General features: G+C 39.1%; 1 protein-coding gene across 8 annotated transcripts in view; it reads right to left on the bottom strand.

The window, feature by feature from the left end:
• CCDC171 (coiled-coil domain containing 171) overlaps nt 1-15,172 on the bottom strand; it is a 231,580-nt gene that overhangs the window by 20,724 nt on the left and 195,684 nt on the right. For all 8 annotated transcript variants that reach the window (XM_074953416.1, XM_074953419.1, XM_074953415.1 and 5 more), the window contains one exon: nt 14,178-14,330. In XM_074953416.1, the coding sequence (XP_074809517.1) occupies nt 14,178-14,330 (153 nt within the window). The remainder of the gene's footprint in view (nt 1-14,177; nt 14,331-15,172) is intronic.

Below are 15,172 nucleotides of genomic sequence, written 5' to 3'. Positions count from 1 at the left end.
CCCAATAAAAATAAATGTTAAGATGTTATTTGCTGACAGTATGCCCTTAAGTAATGTCAATGTTAAAAGGAACATAATTATGAGTTTAGAACAGTGTTAAGTTTTTATGCCCTAATTTTGAACTTCCTATCTTTTATCTGTGTATTCATACATTTTAACATACTTTAAAATGTAAAACTCAGTAAAAAGTATAAAATGCAAACAATCAAGCAGTTGAAGCATATTAACAAAGGTCTTCTGCATAAATATATTTCTCCTTAGTAAAAATACCAAAGTAAAGGAATGCATTTTACAAGGGTGCAACATAAAAAGCAAAGCTGCTTTTTCTCTTCAAACTGTGGGGATATACCCATATCCAAAAAAGCATTACTGGTTCCACCTGTAGCTAAGGTAAGAGGAACTGCTAGGAAGTGCAGCTCTCTCTCTCTTTTGCTCCCACTCATCTCCTCTCCTGGGCTCAGAGGAGTGCTGCTACCCCCAATCGCTGCTCCTTGACTAGTGAGGTGAGGACTCAGTAGGCAGTACAGGGGAATCTGAAGTGGGAGCAACCTTAGCCAGTGATATCTAGCTGGGGAGTTTCTGTGGTTCCCAGCCTTTTCCCACCAGCAGCTGGAGCAGCAGCAGTACCTGACAGGAAAAGCAGAAGTAGCCCAGCCACCTCTCTCTACAGGAAGATCTCACACCCTACTAGCCCCACTCTCCTCTAAGGGGAGAGAGCAAGTAGATCAGATCACCAGCTCCCCCTACTCCAATCCAGAGGGAAGTACAGATAAATAATCATAATACATGAGATTTTGCATAAAAAAATATTTTGAAAGGACTTAAAATCTTCTAATGTACAAGAAATAGCATCAAGCGTTTCCAATGCCCTGATGAAAAAACATGATCCTCCTTTTTTAGCTGTTTCTAATCAATTTACAGATTCTCAATCCTAGTCAAGTCTAAACAGCAGCATTTATATATATATATATAAAAAAATAGGGGTGAGAAGCACCAGCTCTTCACTTATGTATTTGACTGGCTGTCTAAGGAATGATTAGAGACATGAACACATTTTGGATTTCTTCATTTTTTCTTCCTCTTGTCCTTCCTGCATCCTATCACCACAGTAAGATGTAAAGTGGCATCACAAAGCAATACTGAGAAACATGATGAAAGCCATCAAAAGCACTTTTATTTTGATCTGCTTTAACCGCTGGGTAAAAAAAAGCACATGCAAAACATCTTACTACATATACAAATGAAGGATGATCACTACTGAATTTTATCATTATAAATGCTACCGTAATTTTATTTGTAACCAGAAATACCCAGAAACAGAAAACAAAGCAAACGTAGGAACAAGAAAACCATGATTCACAATAGTATATTGTACATGATCCACTGAATGCATCCAATGAAGTGAGCTGTAGCTCACGAAAGCTTATGCTCAAATAAATTTGTTAGCCTCTAAGGTGCCACAAGTCCTCCTTTTCTTTTACAAATACAGACTAACACAGCTGCTTCTCTGAAACATGATCTTACTTAAATATGTCAAAGGAACAACAGGAAGAATGACAGTTTGGAGTCACTCAATTCAGGTGCCATCTAAATCTCTGAGCCAGAGTAATTCAGGCTCAGCTATTCTTTAATCCCCTCCAAAAATTTCTTGGCTGATTCATAGCCCCAGAATGAACACACTTTCCCCTTTATGTTTTACTCACAGTTTAGCAGAGAATAATAGACACTTCTAGCCTCCATCTTGAAACAACTTCTTCAAAAGGAAGGAGGAAGCACCTCCTGGCCTGAATAAAAGTCCCTGAATCTGGAAAGAAGTGAATTTGGCTTCTTTGTATAGAATATTTCTTTTCTTCTGTAAAGCCAGTAAAATTAAGTCCCTGGCTCTATTCTTTTTGTAGAAAAATTTTTTTCACTTGGGGGTTAAGTGTCCTGGTCTATAATATCCAGTTATCAAAATAACAGCCTGTCAAGCACTCACAGTGCTTTTATTCCTACCACAGTGTTGGCAGTATTGTTAGTTATATACAAAAATTCTTTCTATTCTGATGTGATGGACAATGTAACTTTAAGAGGAATGGGATGAGGGGCAAAGAGGAAGCAAAGAATATTGGGGGCAGAAAGCAAATATATGCTGCTGTGCTGTGGTTGGAATAAAACTAAGCGTACATTATTCAGGGATTGTATTTTGTAAAATTAGCACAAATATGTCTGTCGAAGAGGACAACATAAAACCACTTCCTTATAACATGGAGGTGTTCTCAGCATAAAGTGAGCCCTTCCTTAATGTTAAACTTCAGTAATGCCAAGTGCCATTTTTCACAGAAAAGGGTCAGATTATATTCTCCTCAGGTAGATGAACAGCATGTAGTGTATGCATTTACTTGCTTTTCCTCTGTTAATGCACTGTATAGTCATGTGGATACGTTTTTCCCCAAAGGGGCAAAACTGAATCTACACTTTGGACATGTCCCCTCATCCAAATCAATTCTCTCTCCAAACTGTAGTTTCCCATTAATTACTCTTGGATATACTACTGTTGGATTGTCCTGAGCATTTAAGACAGAAGGAAGAGAGACATTTTGAGGCTTCAATGCCTGTCTGATCTCTAATCTTGGAATCAGATTTCTCAAGTTAAAGGAAAGTTGAGTACCTTTGTTTTTGAGCTCTCAGTTCATATACTTCAATAGAAAAACTTCTCTCTAATAATTACTGCCAGAGAAATGCAAAATATGAACAAAAAAGGATGAGGCAAATTAGCTTCCTGAAAACATAATCCTCCCCTTTTGCAGATCAGCCAATAGCTTGAAAGATTTGTTTTGTGTTTAATATTGGAACAGACCTGTGGCCATTGAGGAAAGTCATGGTTTCCATTAAGCAGTACAGCATGCACATTTGGAATTTCATGACAACAGTGGGATTAGAATTTAGATCCTACTCTTCCAAAAGCACAGGTCTGCCTTGACATAACATACTCACCTACTAGACAGTTCATTTCAATAAGGAGATTTTTAAACTCAGACAAAACAAAGTACATTTTCAATACTTAAGAAAAAAGTGTAAGTGATTCAAAACAAACTATTGCCATTTGAAATGTAACTTCTAAATGCAATGAATGCACCATGTTCATTTACCATATTCATAGCATTCACTGTACAACTGTACTGAAAAATGGCAGTATTGGAAACCATCTAATTATCCAAACATTTACTTCTCTACAGATGTAAATACATGGGCCTAATAAGCTTTCCCACTGTGAAAGCGGTTACTTAAATTATATTAAAATATTAAAAACTATTTAATGAGCTTTTTCCCCCTAAAGTAAATTGAGTGTGTACCTTAACCTGCTTCAGGCAAAGGAAGTTTCAAACATATTGGTTTTGAAGCTAGCCATTATTTCCCATGTTGCAAAAATGGCAATTTTATTTCCCGACAGCAAATGAAACTGTCAGGAAAATTTAGATGCAATAAAATTGGGTGGTTAAACCAACATGCTGGATTTGGAATAAAACTGAATTAAAGGAATTAAAATTAAGCATTATGTCAGTCAAACTTTGTAAAAACTATTTTAAGCAGTTTTCCTGCAAAAGTTTGGGCTTTGGACTTGGTGAAGCTCAATCATAACTATCCACTTTGTGTCTATCAAGAGTGTCACATTGGAAATTTGCACAATGAAAAATATTTTGCATAAAATGTGTTGCTTCTGGCAACCTTTCTGCCTAAATAAAAAGTTGTCAGGCAGTGTGTGACTTTAGTGGTACAGAGTTTTAAAATGGTGGCTTCAGTCCAAGGCTAGCTAATAACGGGTGACATGCACTGGAATCTTGAGGCCTAAATCAACATTGTTTTCACAGCTGTAATTAAGCCACCTAATCAGAAGCACATTTTGACGGGACAGTTTCTGGAAGCCAGACATTACAATTTCTTATGCCTGGAGCGCAGTGGCTCATGAGAGGTCCTCATTTAATTTCAGGTTAAAAAAAAAAAGCAGTAAAATGAAAAGACTATAAAAAAGGCAGTGTATGACTGTTGAAATGAAGCAGGCCTATGTGTTCATGCCTTGACCAACCTTGTATCCCACCCTCCTTCGGCTCTCTGCCGAGTCCCCATCTCTCCAGTGGCAGCTGCACACAAGTGAGATTAAGGGCCTCTGCCAAAGTCAACAGATGAGCTGGTCTGAACTGGCTCTCTGTGTGTTCTGATTGTAAATTGTGCTGGTGATGATTAGAGAACTCTAACACAGGATGTCGACTCTTAAAACTGTCCAGAGAAAATAATTTTTTTTTTTAAGTTCAGGAAATTTTTTTAAACTTTTTTTGTGGCTTGGTACATAGTGTTGTGTCTATAACTTTCAGATGATTCAAACATGAATTCATACAAATTAAGTTACCAAATTATTATTATTATTTTTTTTAAAAGGACCCTTCATCTCAGGTGTTTATATAACAGTGCTGCTGCTGAGTGCAGATCTTCAACTAGCACACACGTCTCCTGTGTCTACCACCTGCCAATGGGAGCTATTCCTAAAACTCTGAGGATCCAGAGACTTGTTATTGTATGCCTATCACTTAACTATGTTGTTGAATTTAAAATGGATAAACTGTCGTCTTGCTCACTTTCTGTAGCTCTGCTACATTTGGTAACTTTAACATAAACTTTCAACCCCAGAGGCCATTGTAAAACTATCAATACGAAGGCAATAGTCACTTGGGTCTGATTATATTTAGTTCTGCATTTTAATTACATATGGATTCTATTAACTGAACCTTTTGCCTTATAGGCAACATTATAATCAAATTACTATAATTTTCAAATATGTTACAATAGTTTAACAAGTTAAAAGTTCACATACCTAGCATATTGAATATCAAAAAAGCTTTCCACAGAAAAGGAAGTGTTCTTTACAAAAAGGCAAATATATATGGTTGGATTACTCAAACTTTTTTGCACACCTTGCCCCAAGTCATGTTATGTGATTTATAATACTGGTTCCATATTATTATACTTGTTATTAGTGCTGTATAATAACCAAACAGTTTAAAGGACATGATTTATATTGTTTGGTTATGACTATTACTTATATAAGCAACACCACATGACAAGACGTGTGTTTAGATTAGGATGCCTGCATGCCACAGGTGTGTTGTAAGGCACTAAGCTGATGGCCAATTCCTTCTAATTACCTACAAAATGCAAGTATTTCAGGAAAACTTCACTTTTTGAATGGTGCTATTGCTTTTTAGATATAATTTCTTTTCAAAGTATTATTTAGTCCTGCCCATACTGATATTTAGTCCTGCATGTATACAGCATACCTGAATAATATGGAACCCTTGTGGGCTCATCAAATTCTTTTCTTTTTCTATTGCTTTAAAAATATTCTTCTATTCTCTACTATAAAGAACAATATAATGGTCATGAATAGCAGGGAATGAAATAGTATATTTAGTCCTGGCCTAGTTCCAAAAAAGGACTGCAAGAATAAGGGATCCATTATGTCCATTCATGCACTGGCAGCTCCAGGTCCCATAATCCTGATACACTGACTGATTCAGGTGAGGTGAGGGTGAAGGAGAGAACAAGAGAGACAAACACACATACATGCACACACTCTGCCCGTAAGCAGCTAGATTGGAGTGTAAAGAAAGTGGTTGTTCTGAGGCTACATGATACATTTTCATTATACAATATTTTGAATGTTTTTAAGGAAGGTTTTGCTTATAAGCAGAGTGGGTCTGGGAACTGGCTGCTGGTCCACTAAATGGAAAAACTGAGTGAATAGTCTACTGAAATTTAGCTTATTTTTTAAAGTAAGCATCTCTCGTTTATCAGAGTCTTAAAAAAGGATAGGTGTTAGACAAGACTCTTCTTCAAACTTGCATCTCCTGCTTGATCAAAAACCCTCTAACTCCTGTATTCTCTGCCCTGAATATTGCATCACTATGTGATGTTTCATAATGTTGACCCATCATTGCAAAAACTTAACACACCACCACCACCCAAACAGTGCTAAATAAATAAATAAATAAATTATAGATAACACAGAACCACAATAACAGCAAGTTGGCGGAATCCTAAGTGATTTGCGTTTCAACATCAGTTAGCATAAACATCCAAAAAACCCAGCTCTTATTGTTTTCAAGGTGTGATAGGGTCTGGCCAAATGGCTACAGGACAGTGATAGAAGACAGATACATTAGCCCCAGCTTAAGCAGGTCCCTTTCCCCTGGGTAAGGTAACAGGGGAAGTTCCAGAACAATCAGGAACTTGCTGGAACCAATTAAGGCAGACAGGCTAATTAGGACACCTGGAGCCAATTAAGAAGCTGCTAGAATCAATTAAGACAGGCAGACTAATCAGGGCACCTGGTTTAAAAAGGACCTAACTTCAGTCAGTGAGGGGCGTGCAAGGAGCTGAGAGTGAGAGGGTGTGCTGCTGGAGGACTGAGGAGTACAAACGCTATCTGGCATCAGGATGAAGGTCCTGTGGTAAGAATACTGAAGGTGTTGGGAGGAGGTCATGGGGAAGTAGCTCAGGGAGTTGTAGCTGTCACACAGGTGTTACATGAAACACTGTAGACAGCTGCGATCCACAGGCCCTGGGCTGGAACCCGGAGTAGAGGGCGGGCCCGGGTTCCCCCCCACCCCCCCCAACTCCCTATTGGATACAGGAGGTGTTGACCTGGATTGTGGTCCCACCAGAGAGGAAGGTCCCTGGCCTGTCCCCCGACCCACTAGGTGGACCAGCAGAGACTGTGGGGATTGTTCTCCTTCCTTTTCCCCATGCTGGCCAGTGATTAGGTTAACTGCGTGAATGGCAGATTTGAGCCATTAGCAAAAGTGGCCAAACTGGGGGCTGCCGTGAATCTCTGAGGCGAGCAAATCCACCAATAAGCACAGGACCCACCAAGGCAGAGGTGGAACTTTGTCACAAAGGTCAAAATGAAATCCCCACTCCCTCCTCCAGTCTTCATCTGTCTCTCTCCTCTCCTGAGGGTCACACTCCTCTCTCCTTCCTCTGAAATTTTTCAGTTTCATAGAGTTCAAGGCCAGAAGGGACCATCAGATCACCGAGTGTGACCACCTATATGTAACAGGCCATTAAATTTCATCTAGATACTCACATATTAAGTTCAAATAATTTAGTTAGACAAAAACATTTCAGTCATCAGGAAACTAAACTGTGTGCCACAGGCAGAGACCAAGGTGACACCAAGGTTCCTGCAATGGCAGGGAATTGATTAGGTGAGCTATACCCAGAAGATCTCAGCAGGTAAACAATGCCCCATGCTACAGAGGAAAGCAAAAAACCCCAAGGTTCTTGCCACTCTGACTTGGGGGAAATTCCTTCCCCTAACCCCAATCAGTAAGACTCTGGGCATCAGGGGCAAGACTCACGAACCAGGCATCTAAAAAAAGGATTCTCTGTACCCCTCACAGCACTGGTCCATCTTATCCAGTGTCCCATCTTCAAGTCTGGCCAATCTATGATGCTTCAGAGAAAGGCAAAACACCTCCCGCTCCACTGAATGCATCTAGCCAATTGTGCATTAGGGAAAAAATCCTTCCTGACCCCTGTAGGCAATCAGCTGAAGCATGAGGTTTGATTCTAGTCATTATCTCGCTGAAAGCTGCACATGTTATGTGCCTGTTGAGGGTTATGCAGGGAATCCCATTCCTCCTATGCCCATGAATGAAGGGAAAGAACAGGAGGACCCACTGACTCAAACTCCAAGGCCAGAAGGAACCATCGTGATCACCAGGCCATTCCACCTCCATAGACTGCAGAATTTCTTCCTGAAGCTGGATTAAAGCATATCTTTTAAAATGATATCTAATCTTGTCTTAAAGACTTCAAGTGACGGTGAGTCCACCTCCTCCCCTTGGTAAGCTGCTCTAATGTTTAATTACCCTCACAGCAAGAAAACTGTATTTTATTTCACGGCTAAATTTGTCTAATTTCATATTCCAGCCACTGGATGTTGTTATACCTTTGTATATACTTTGTCAGCAAGGCTGAAAAGTTTCTACACTATCAGGTGTCTTTTCCATGTGTCAAGTCATCTCTCAACCTTCTCTCTGAAAAACTGAATATGTTGAGCTCCTTATGACTCACCTTTTATCCCCACCAAATTTCCATTTCCTTTGCACCCATGAGGTCCTTATTTCTCTGTCTTCTCTTTCCATTACACTCTATCTCTACCCTTTTTGTCTCCTTCCCTTCCCACTATAATTTGTACTCCAACGGGATGGAGGAGGAGCAGGGATAACCACCGCCACCTACTCAATGCTTCTGCCCCCAGCCAGGTAGATGCACTGTGGTGCTGCACTAGATGCCCATCTCCTCCCCTATACTGACTTGCCCTGTCCTGAACCATGCAGCAGAACAGAGCAAGCCACAGAGTGCAGTGAGCACATTCAGGTTCAGAGAAACACTCAATCGCCTGGCCCAGCACAACTGTGGCTCCCAATGTCTGTCACCACTATCAAAATTTTTCAAATATTCAACACTTCTACAAAACACGGGATGCTGACATCAGTGCAAAAAGCACAAGGCTGGAAGCTATGAAGGTCAGAGGCTCTGGAGAACTGACATCATATGAATAAACATACCACCCTTTACAGGTAACGCAAACTTTGCTCTGAATTGCTTTTTCTCACTTTCTAGAATGTGTTTGAAAGCACAGTGGAAAATGCCATGTCATTAGAACAGCTCACTGCAATACTGGACTCACAAGAGATTTTCATTTGGCAGCAGATGTACCATGGATTCACATGCTTGCCATGGGCATTTATGTTGCCAAGTGTTGCCCAAACCTATGGTTGCTCCTGCCCCAAAGACCCAAAAAGTACTTGCTTATGACTGCACTACTGTATTGTACAGCACTCAAAAGCTCTCAGTTCAAAGTATACTGTTAACTGTAACTCAGAATAAAAGTGCAAGTACTGTAGTAAGCTAACGTGTTTGAAGGTGGAGTAAAATGGATCAAAGAAGCATATCCCTCTACTGTTAAAGTAACTGACAAGAGTTCATTTAATGGAAACCTTGAAGCAAAGTCCAAACTCTGGTATTACAGCTAGATATTGCTGAACAAGAAATAAGCAAGTAATGAGACTCTGTATAAATACATTTTAAATTATACCTTTTCCAGTTGTATGCCTTAGTCAGAGTCTTAATATATAAACCATTACAGAGTCACAAATTATGTTATACCGTTATAAGAACACAGAAACATAAGAATGGCCATACTGGGTCAGAACAAAGGTCCATCTAGCCCAGTATCCTGCCTTCCGACGGTGGCCAATGCCAGGTGCCCCAGAGGGAGCGCACAGAACACGTAATCACCAAGTGATCCATCCCCTGTCGCCCATTCCCAGCTTCTGGAAAACAGAGGCTAGAGACACCATCCCTGGCTAATAGCCATTGATGGACCTATCTTCCATGAATTTACCTAGTTCTTTTTTGAACCCTGTTATAGTCTTGGCCTTCACAACATCCTTGGGCAGAGTTCCACAGACTGACTGTGCGTTGTGTGAAGAAATACTTCCTTTTGTTTGTTTTAAACCTGCTGCCTATTAATTTCATTTGGTGACCCCTAGTTCTTGTGTTATGAGAAGGAGTAAATAACCCTTATTTACTTTCTCCACATTAGTCATGGTTTTTTAGATCTCAATCATATCCCCCCTTAGTCATCTCTTTTCCAAGCTGAAAAGTCCCATTCTTATTAATCGCTCCTCATACGGAAGCCATTCCATTCCCCTAATCATTTTTGTAGCCCTTTTCTGAACCTTTTCCAATTCCAATAGATCTTTTTTGAGATGGGGCGACCAGATCTGCACGCAATATTCAAGATGTGGGTGTACCATGGATTTATATAGCGGCAATATGATATTTTTTGTCTTATCTTTCCCTTTCTTAATGATTTCCAACATTCTGTTCGCTTTTTTGACTGCCACTGCACATTGAGTGGATGTTTCCAGAGAACTATCCACAATGATTCCAAGACCTCTTTCTTGAGTGGTAACTGCTAATTTAGACCCCATCGTTTTATATGTATAGTTGGGATTATGTTTTCCAATGTGCATTATATTAGTTATCATTGATTGGGATACTTTCATTGTAAAGCACATATTTTCAGAGGCACTAAACTTTCTTAAAGGGAGTGGGTGAGGTATAACAAGAGATAAGGGCAGAAGACAGGGAGGAATTATGGAGAACTTTGTAAATGAGATATTGAACTTTGAACTTCATGGAGGAGATTGTGGCAGGAATGTGGCATGCAGTCCTTGGAAGATGTTCATAGCAGAAATAACTGGGTGAAATTTTCTAGCCTGTGTTATGCAGAAGGATGGACTAGACGAGCATAGTGGTCTCTTCTGTTCTTAAAAGTCAATGGATCTATTAAAATCTGATGGCCAGATCCAAAGATGGCTAAGTTATTCCAGCAGGTGCGACAACCTTGATAGAGTGTTGAAGAAAGGAACAGAGTCTTGACAGCTACATTTTGGGTGGTGGGAACCAGAAGGGGAGGCCTACATCTTGGAAACGGCAGTAGTTACTATACTATTACTACACTATTTCAAAATGTTTTGGTACCAGAGTTGGAGGGCAAGAAAAAAAATTGATAAAGGAAGGTGCAGCCGAATTTGGAGGGAGCATAGATAAGATGGGAGATGGACAGAGAGGACTCAAAAATTAAAATCAAGCTTGCAAGCACCGGAGACAAGCAGAACAGTGGAAGTAAGGATGCCAGAAAAAGGTGTAAGAAGAGACATCTAGATGGAAAAATAATAAGCACTGTTTTAGCCATACTGAGTCTTAGGTGGTTGCAAGAATGAAAAATACATTAGAGAAAGGCAGAGATGCAGGGCTGCACAAAGGGAGAATGGCCAGGACTGAGAAATATATTTGTGAATCATCAACATAGACGTGAGATAAAAAAACCATGGGAGGAAATGAGATCACCATGGGAGACAGTACAGAGGGAGAAAGAAAGGGGGAAAAAGATTAAGACATTTTAGGGACTAGTAGACAGGGCCAGACTTCGTATTTTTTGTCAGGCCTGTGAACCATTCTGCCACTGATGTTCCCTTCTCCCACCCCCACCAAATAATTGACTCCTCCCTCATTATCCCCCACAAAACAAATATTTATAGCTGACTCTTATCCACCTTGATCACATTCCACCCTGCCTGAATGTGAATGAACAACACAATCTCTGGATGTAACTAAATAAATAGGATAATCATGTATCCCATTGCCAAGAGGAAAAGTAGCAGGACTGGGAGTGGAGTGGAGAATGGAGATGCTGATTCAGAGGCTAAGTTGAAAAATGAGAAGATGGAAAGGAAAAGTGAGAACAAACGGATCTTGCCATAAAGTGTCAGTTTTGTTTTTGCAGTAATCAGCAAAATCTTCGGCAGAGAGAGAGAAAGAGAGGGGAGGTGGGGGGGAAGATGGGGCCTGAGTAGCAGGTTTTAGAAGAAGTCTATCATAGAAGTAACATTGCTTAAGCATGTGAGAAAACAGTGTGGAAGAAAGAGGATCAAACTAAGTTACAATGGAAAATGTCTGAGAAAATGAAACTGGAGGTGAGAACAGAGGTATACCAACAGGTGAAAGAGACAGCCAGAGGGTAGTAAGCAAAAGAAGATAACTACCAAAAATACGATGAAGTTATAACCAACATCAGTTTGGAACAACTCAGGGGATGGTAGAAAGAGAAGAATGGAGAACAGAAATCTGATTTAGTAATCATCAAGGTTTAAGTAAATACTAGGCATACACAGACTGTGTACTTCCCAGACAACTATTTTTAGCAATAAACTATGATTTGGTGTTCCAGACTGACATGTACATGGCAAGCACATATGAAAGCTCTGCACACTGAAAAACTGTGTCAACTAATTGAGCTAGACCAGTTTTTCTGGGCAAATGCACTGGATAATCTCTCTGGATAAAGCCCTCCTATCTTAAGGTTTTGGGAAGGGGGTGGGGGAAATATCATTAGATCACACATTCAATTCTGTAACTTTAGCGCCCTCGTGGCCAATATGGAGTCTGCTCTGCAGGCAGCTCTGGCCAAGAGAAGGCGCGTGCAGGAATGCAGCAGGAAAAATCCTACATTTGTTAAAATTCAGGCTTTCTGAAATCACTGCATATATTAATGGATAGAGCTTACAAAATATTCAAATATAACAAAATACTACAGACATACAAGTGAGTGGAGTTAAGCTGTTTTAGGAAAAATAACTTTGAATCTCCTGTCTTTGCTATGTTTAAATTCTAAACCATAATTTTGCATTAAGACTTATACTTAGGCTGTAAGTAGACTGCAAACCCCTGGGGAGAGGGTTTGTTTTTTGTTTGTTTGTGTAGCACCTAGCATAATAAGGTTCTGATCTGTGATTGGAGCCCACAGATGATACTGCCGTACACATAACAAACAACAACAACATAGTTTTTGCATTGATGATGTTTATAGAATTATATAGTTTTCAATAAGTGTTAAGTTTAATCACAGGCATCATCGCTTTTTATAGTGCCATATCAAACCATGGAATAGCGCTTCAAAGACTAATAGCATAATCTTAGCTAAAAACTTTCTATATCCAAAGGCAAGCAAACCTCACTGCAGTAAGCTTGGCAGGCTGCCCACTCTTAGCTACACAAGTGGTCATCTTGATTGAAACCCTCAACAATAAAAAGACAAAAAAGCAAACCTAGTAAGACTGAAGTAGCTCAGCAGTACACATGTAAACCTAGAAGAACCCAAAAGATAAAGGAAAATTGGTTGGAGAAGAAAAGAAACAATTTCAATAGGCCTCTTAGGTTGTCTAGAGTCACAAATGTATCAACAAAGCTTTGCGCTTATGTGATATCATTAGCTCACACATTCAACCTTTCATCCAAAGATCTTAAAGTTTAAGTTCAGCACTGAGGGAAATATCTCCCTCTGTGCTGATCCAATGTAGAAATGAGTCAATGAGAAATTAATGCAAGCTCTTACGCAGGCAACCAAAGTCACAAGCACAGTCCCTGAATAACGGGTTGCTGATATGTTTACTTGGTTTGTTTCAACGATTCCTCTCTTCCTACTTGACACTCAATGTAAAATATTACCTCTGTTTTCCTTACTGTCCTTTGCTTTATCCAGAGTGAAAGGAGAGAAAGGAAAAAAAACCAAGACAAAAAGCTCATCCCTTTATACAATAAGGAAAGAGGAAGAAAATTGGGAAAATGTATTAATTATATGTAACTTATCTACACAATCTCACTAAAGACATATTTAGCTACATATTTGTGACAGTTTATACATCTGCCTGATGCCTGTGTGACACAAATATATCTGCATTCAATAATCCCCCTAGGGAGGGCTAGCTCAGTGGTTTGAGCACTGGCCTGCTAAACCCAGGGTCGTGAGTTCAATCCTTGAGGGGGCCATTTAGGGATCTGGAGCAAAAATTGGGGATTGGTCCTGCTTTGAGCAGGGGGTTGGACTAGATGACCTCCTGAGGTCCCTTCCAACCCTGATATTCTATGATTCTAAAGAGAGTTCTCAGATCTGGAATATCACCTTATTAGCCTTAAATTAACCCAAATTTAATCGTGGACAACAATATTTTAGACATCAAATGATTCTTGAAATAGGATTTTAACTTTATAGATGATTAATCATACTATTTCTCTTTCACTAGGCATGTATTATGAATAAGTATAGTTGCCTGTGGAGAATAATCACATGTTCTAATTACCATTTTGGTTATACGCATAATTAATAACATTCTGGCTTAATAGGACATGCTGCAACTATAGACAGTTGCATGCTTCAGGTCCAAAATCTAACTGTCAGCTGAACTGCCAAAGACAAAGAAGCCACGATGCTGTGTTTTTAACTTTGGCAACATTGAACAAATCTTTATACAAGATATTGTGGTAAAATTAATCCTCTCATTGCTTTCATCCACCACCCTCCCTTTGGCCACGTATCAAGCATCACAATAGCATTTTTGTACTGGTAATTTTGTATTACTGTGCTAAACTGTGATATGAAATTAGCTATATTGAAGAAATATGATCACACATTCCTATCAGAACTACATAATATGAGAGTAGATACAGCCTAGTAATCTGAATATCCAAATTATACAAGCAAATTAAATTATGGAAAGCAGACTTACTGATTGTAAGCTTTCATTTTCACGAAGACAAGCTGTTTGGAGTTCTGATTTCAGGGCTGCAATGTGATGTCGATGAGATGCTATTTCTCTCTCTAATGTAGCAACTCTGGAGCTTGCGAGTTGGTAGACATCCATAAAACTTATAATCAGAGCCTTTAAAAAGTAAAATAAATAATCAATACCACGTGGACCTTACATAAATGCCAGCTTGCATACAGCCAAAGTCATTATAGAATCACACTAGCTAACTTTTATTAATAAAGAAAACAAAGGTTGGAAGATTTTCTTAAGTTCAGCAGTATTATTTAACAATTAAAAGACATAGCAAAGGTTTATGTAACCCTACCAATATTGTAAATGGCTAATAGCATTACAGAAAGCACACAACCCTGCACTTAAATTAGGAGATATTTTCAAACATGGATTACTGCATTCAAGAGCTGACACTATTTTTCACTGTACTTAAATACAAGTTTCAGTGAAAGGTCAATTTCTATCTAGGGAAGTTTACCTCAAAAATACATATTTTCCAAATTGAACTGAAACACTAACTCTCTCAGCTCAGATTTAAAAAAAAACCCACAGATTTAATTTGGCATGCAACAAAAGAAATCAAGTAAACTTCCAGACCTCTTAAAGTAAATAACCAGTTTACAATATAGTTGGGAAAATATAATTGTGCTTGTGTATATAATGGAAGAATGTTCCAGCTGTGTAATAGTGATCAGACTGATAATAAAGTTAACAGCAAAAGAGAATATAAATGATTTGGCGGTCCTAGTACTTTATATCTAGCCTAAATAATAGAACACTGTTGGGATTATTGGTCTTCTTTATATCAGGTTAATCACAGTTTATAGGTTACAGTTTTCTCTTCTGAAGTGACCTGTAGTGAGTTTTCTAACGTAAGAACATCTTTAAGGCTAATATGAAATCTGCCTTCTGAACATAATACTTAGTGGAGGTTAAAATAAATTCACTAGCACTAAAGGAAA

The sequence above is a fragment of the Natator depressus genome, chromosome 5 (genome assembly GCF_965152275.1).
Source record: "Natator depressus isolate rNatDep1 chromosome 5, rNatDep2.hap1, whole genome shotgun sequence".
Taxonomy (NCBI): domain Eukaryota; kingdom Metazoa; phylum Chordata; order Testudines; family Cheloniidae; genus Natator; species Natator depressus.
Note: the sequence above shows the minus strand (reverse complement) of the source record. Positions and strands in the feature narration are given on the sequence as shown.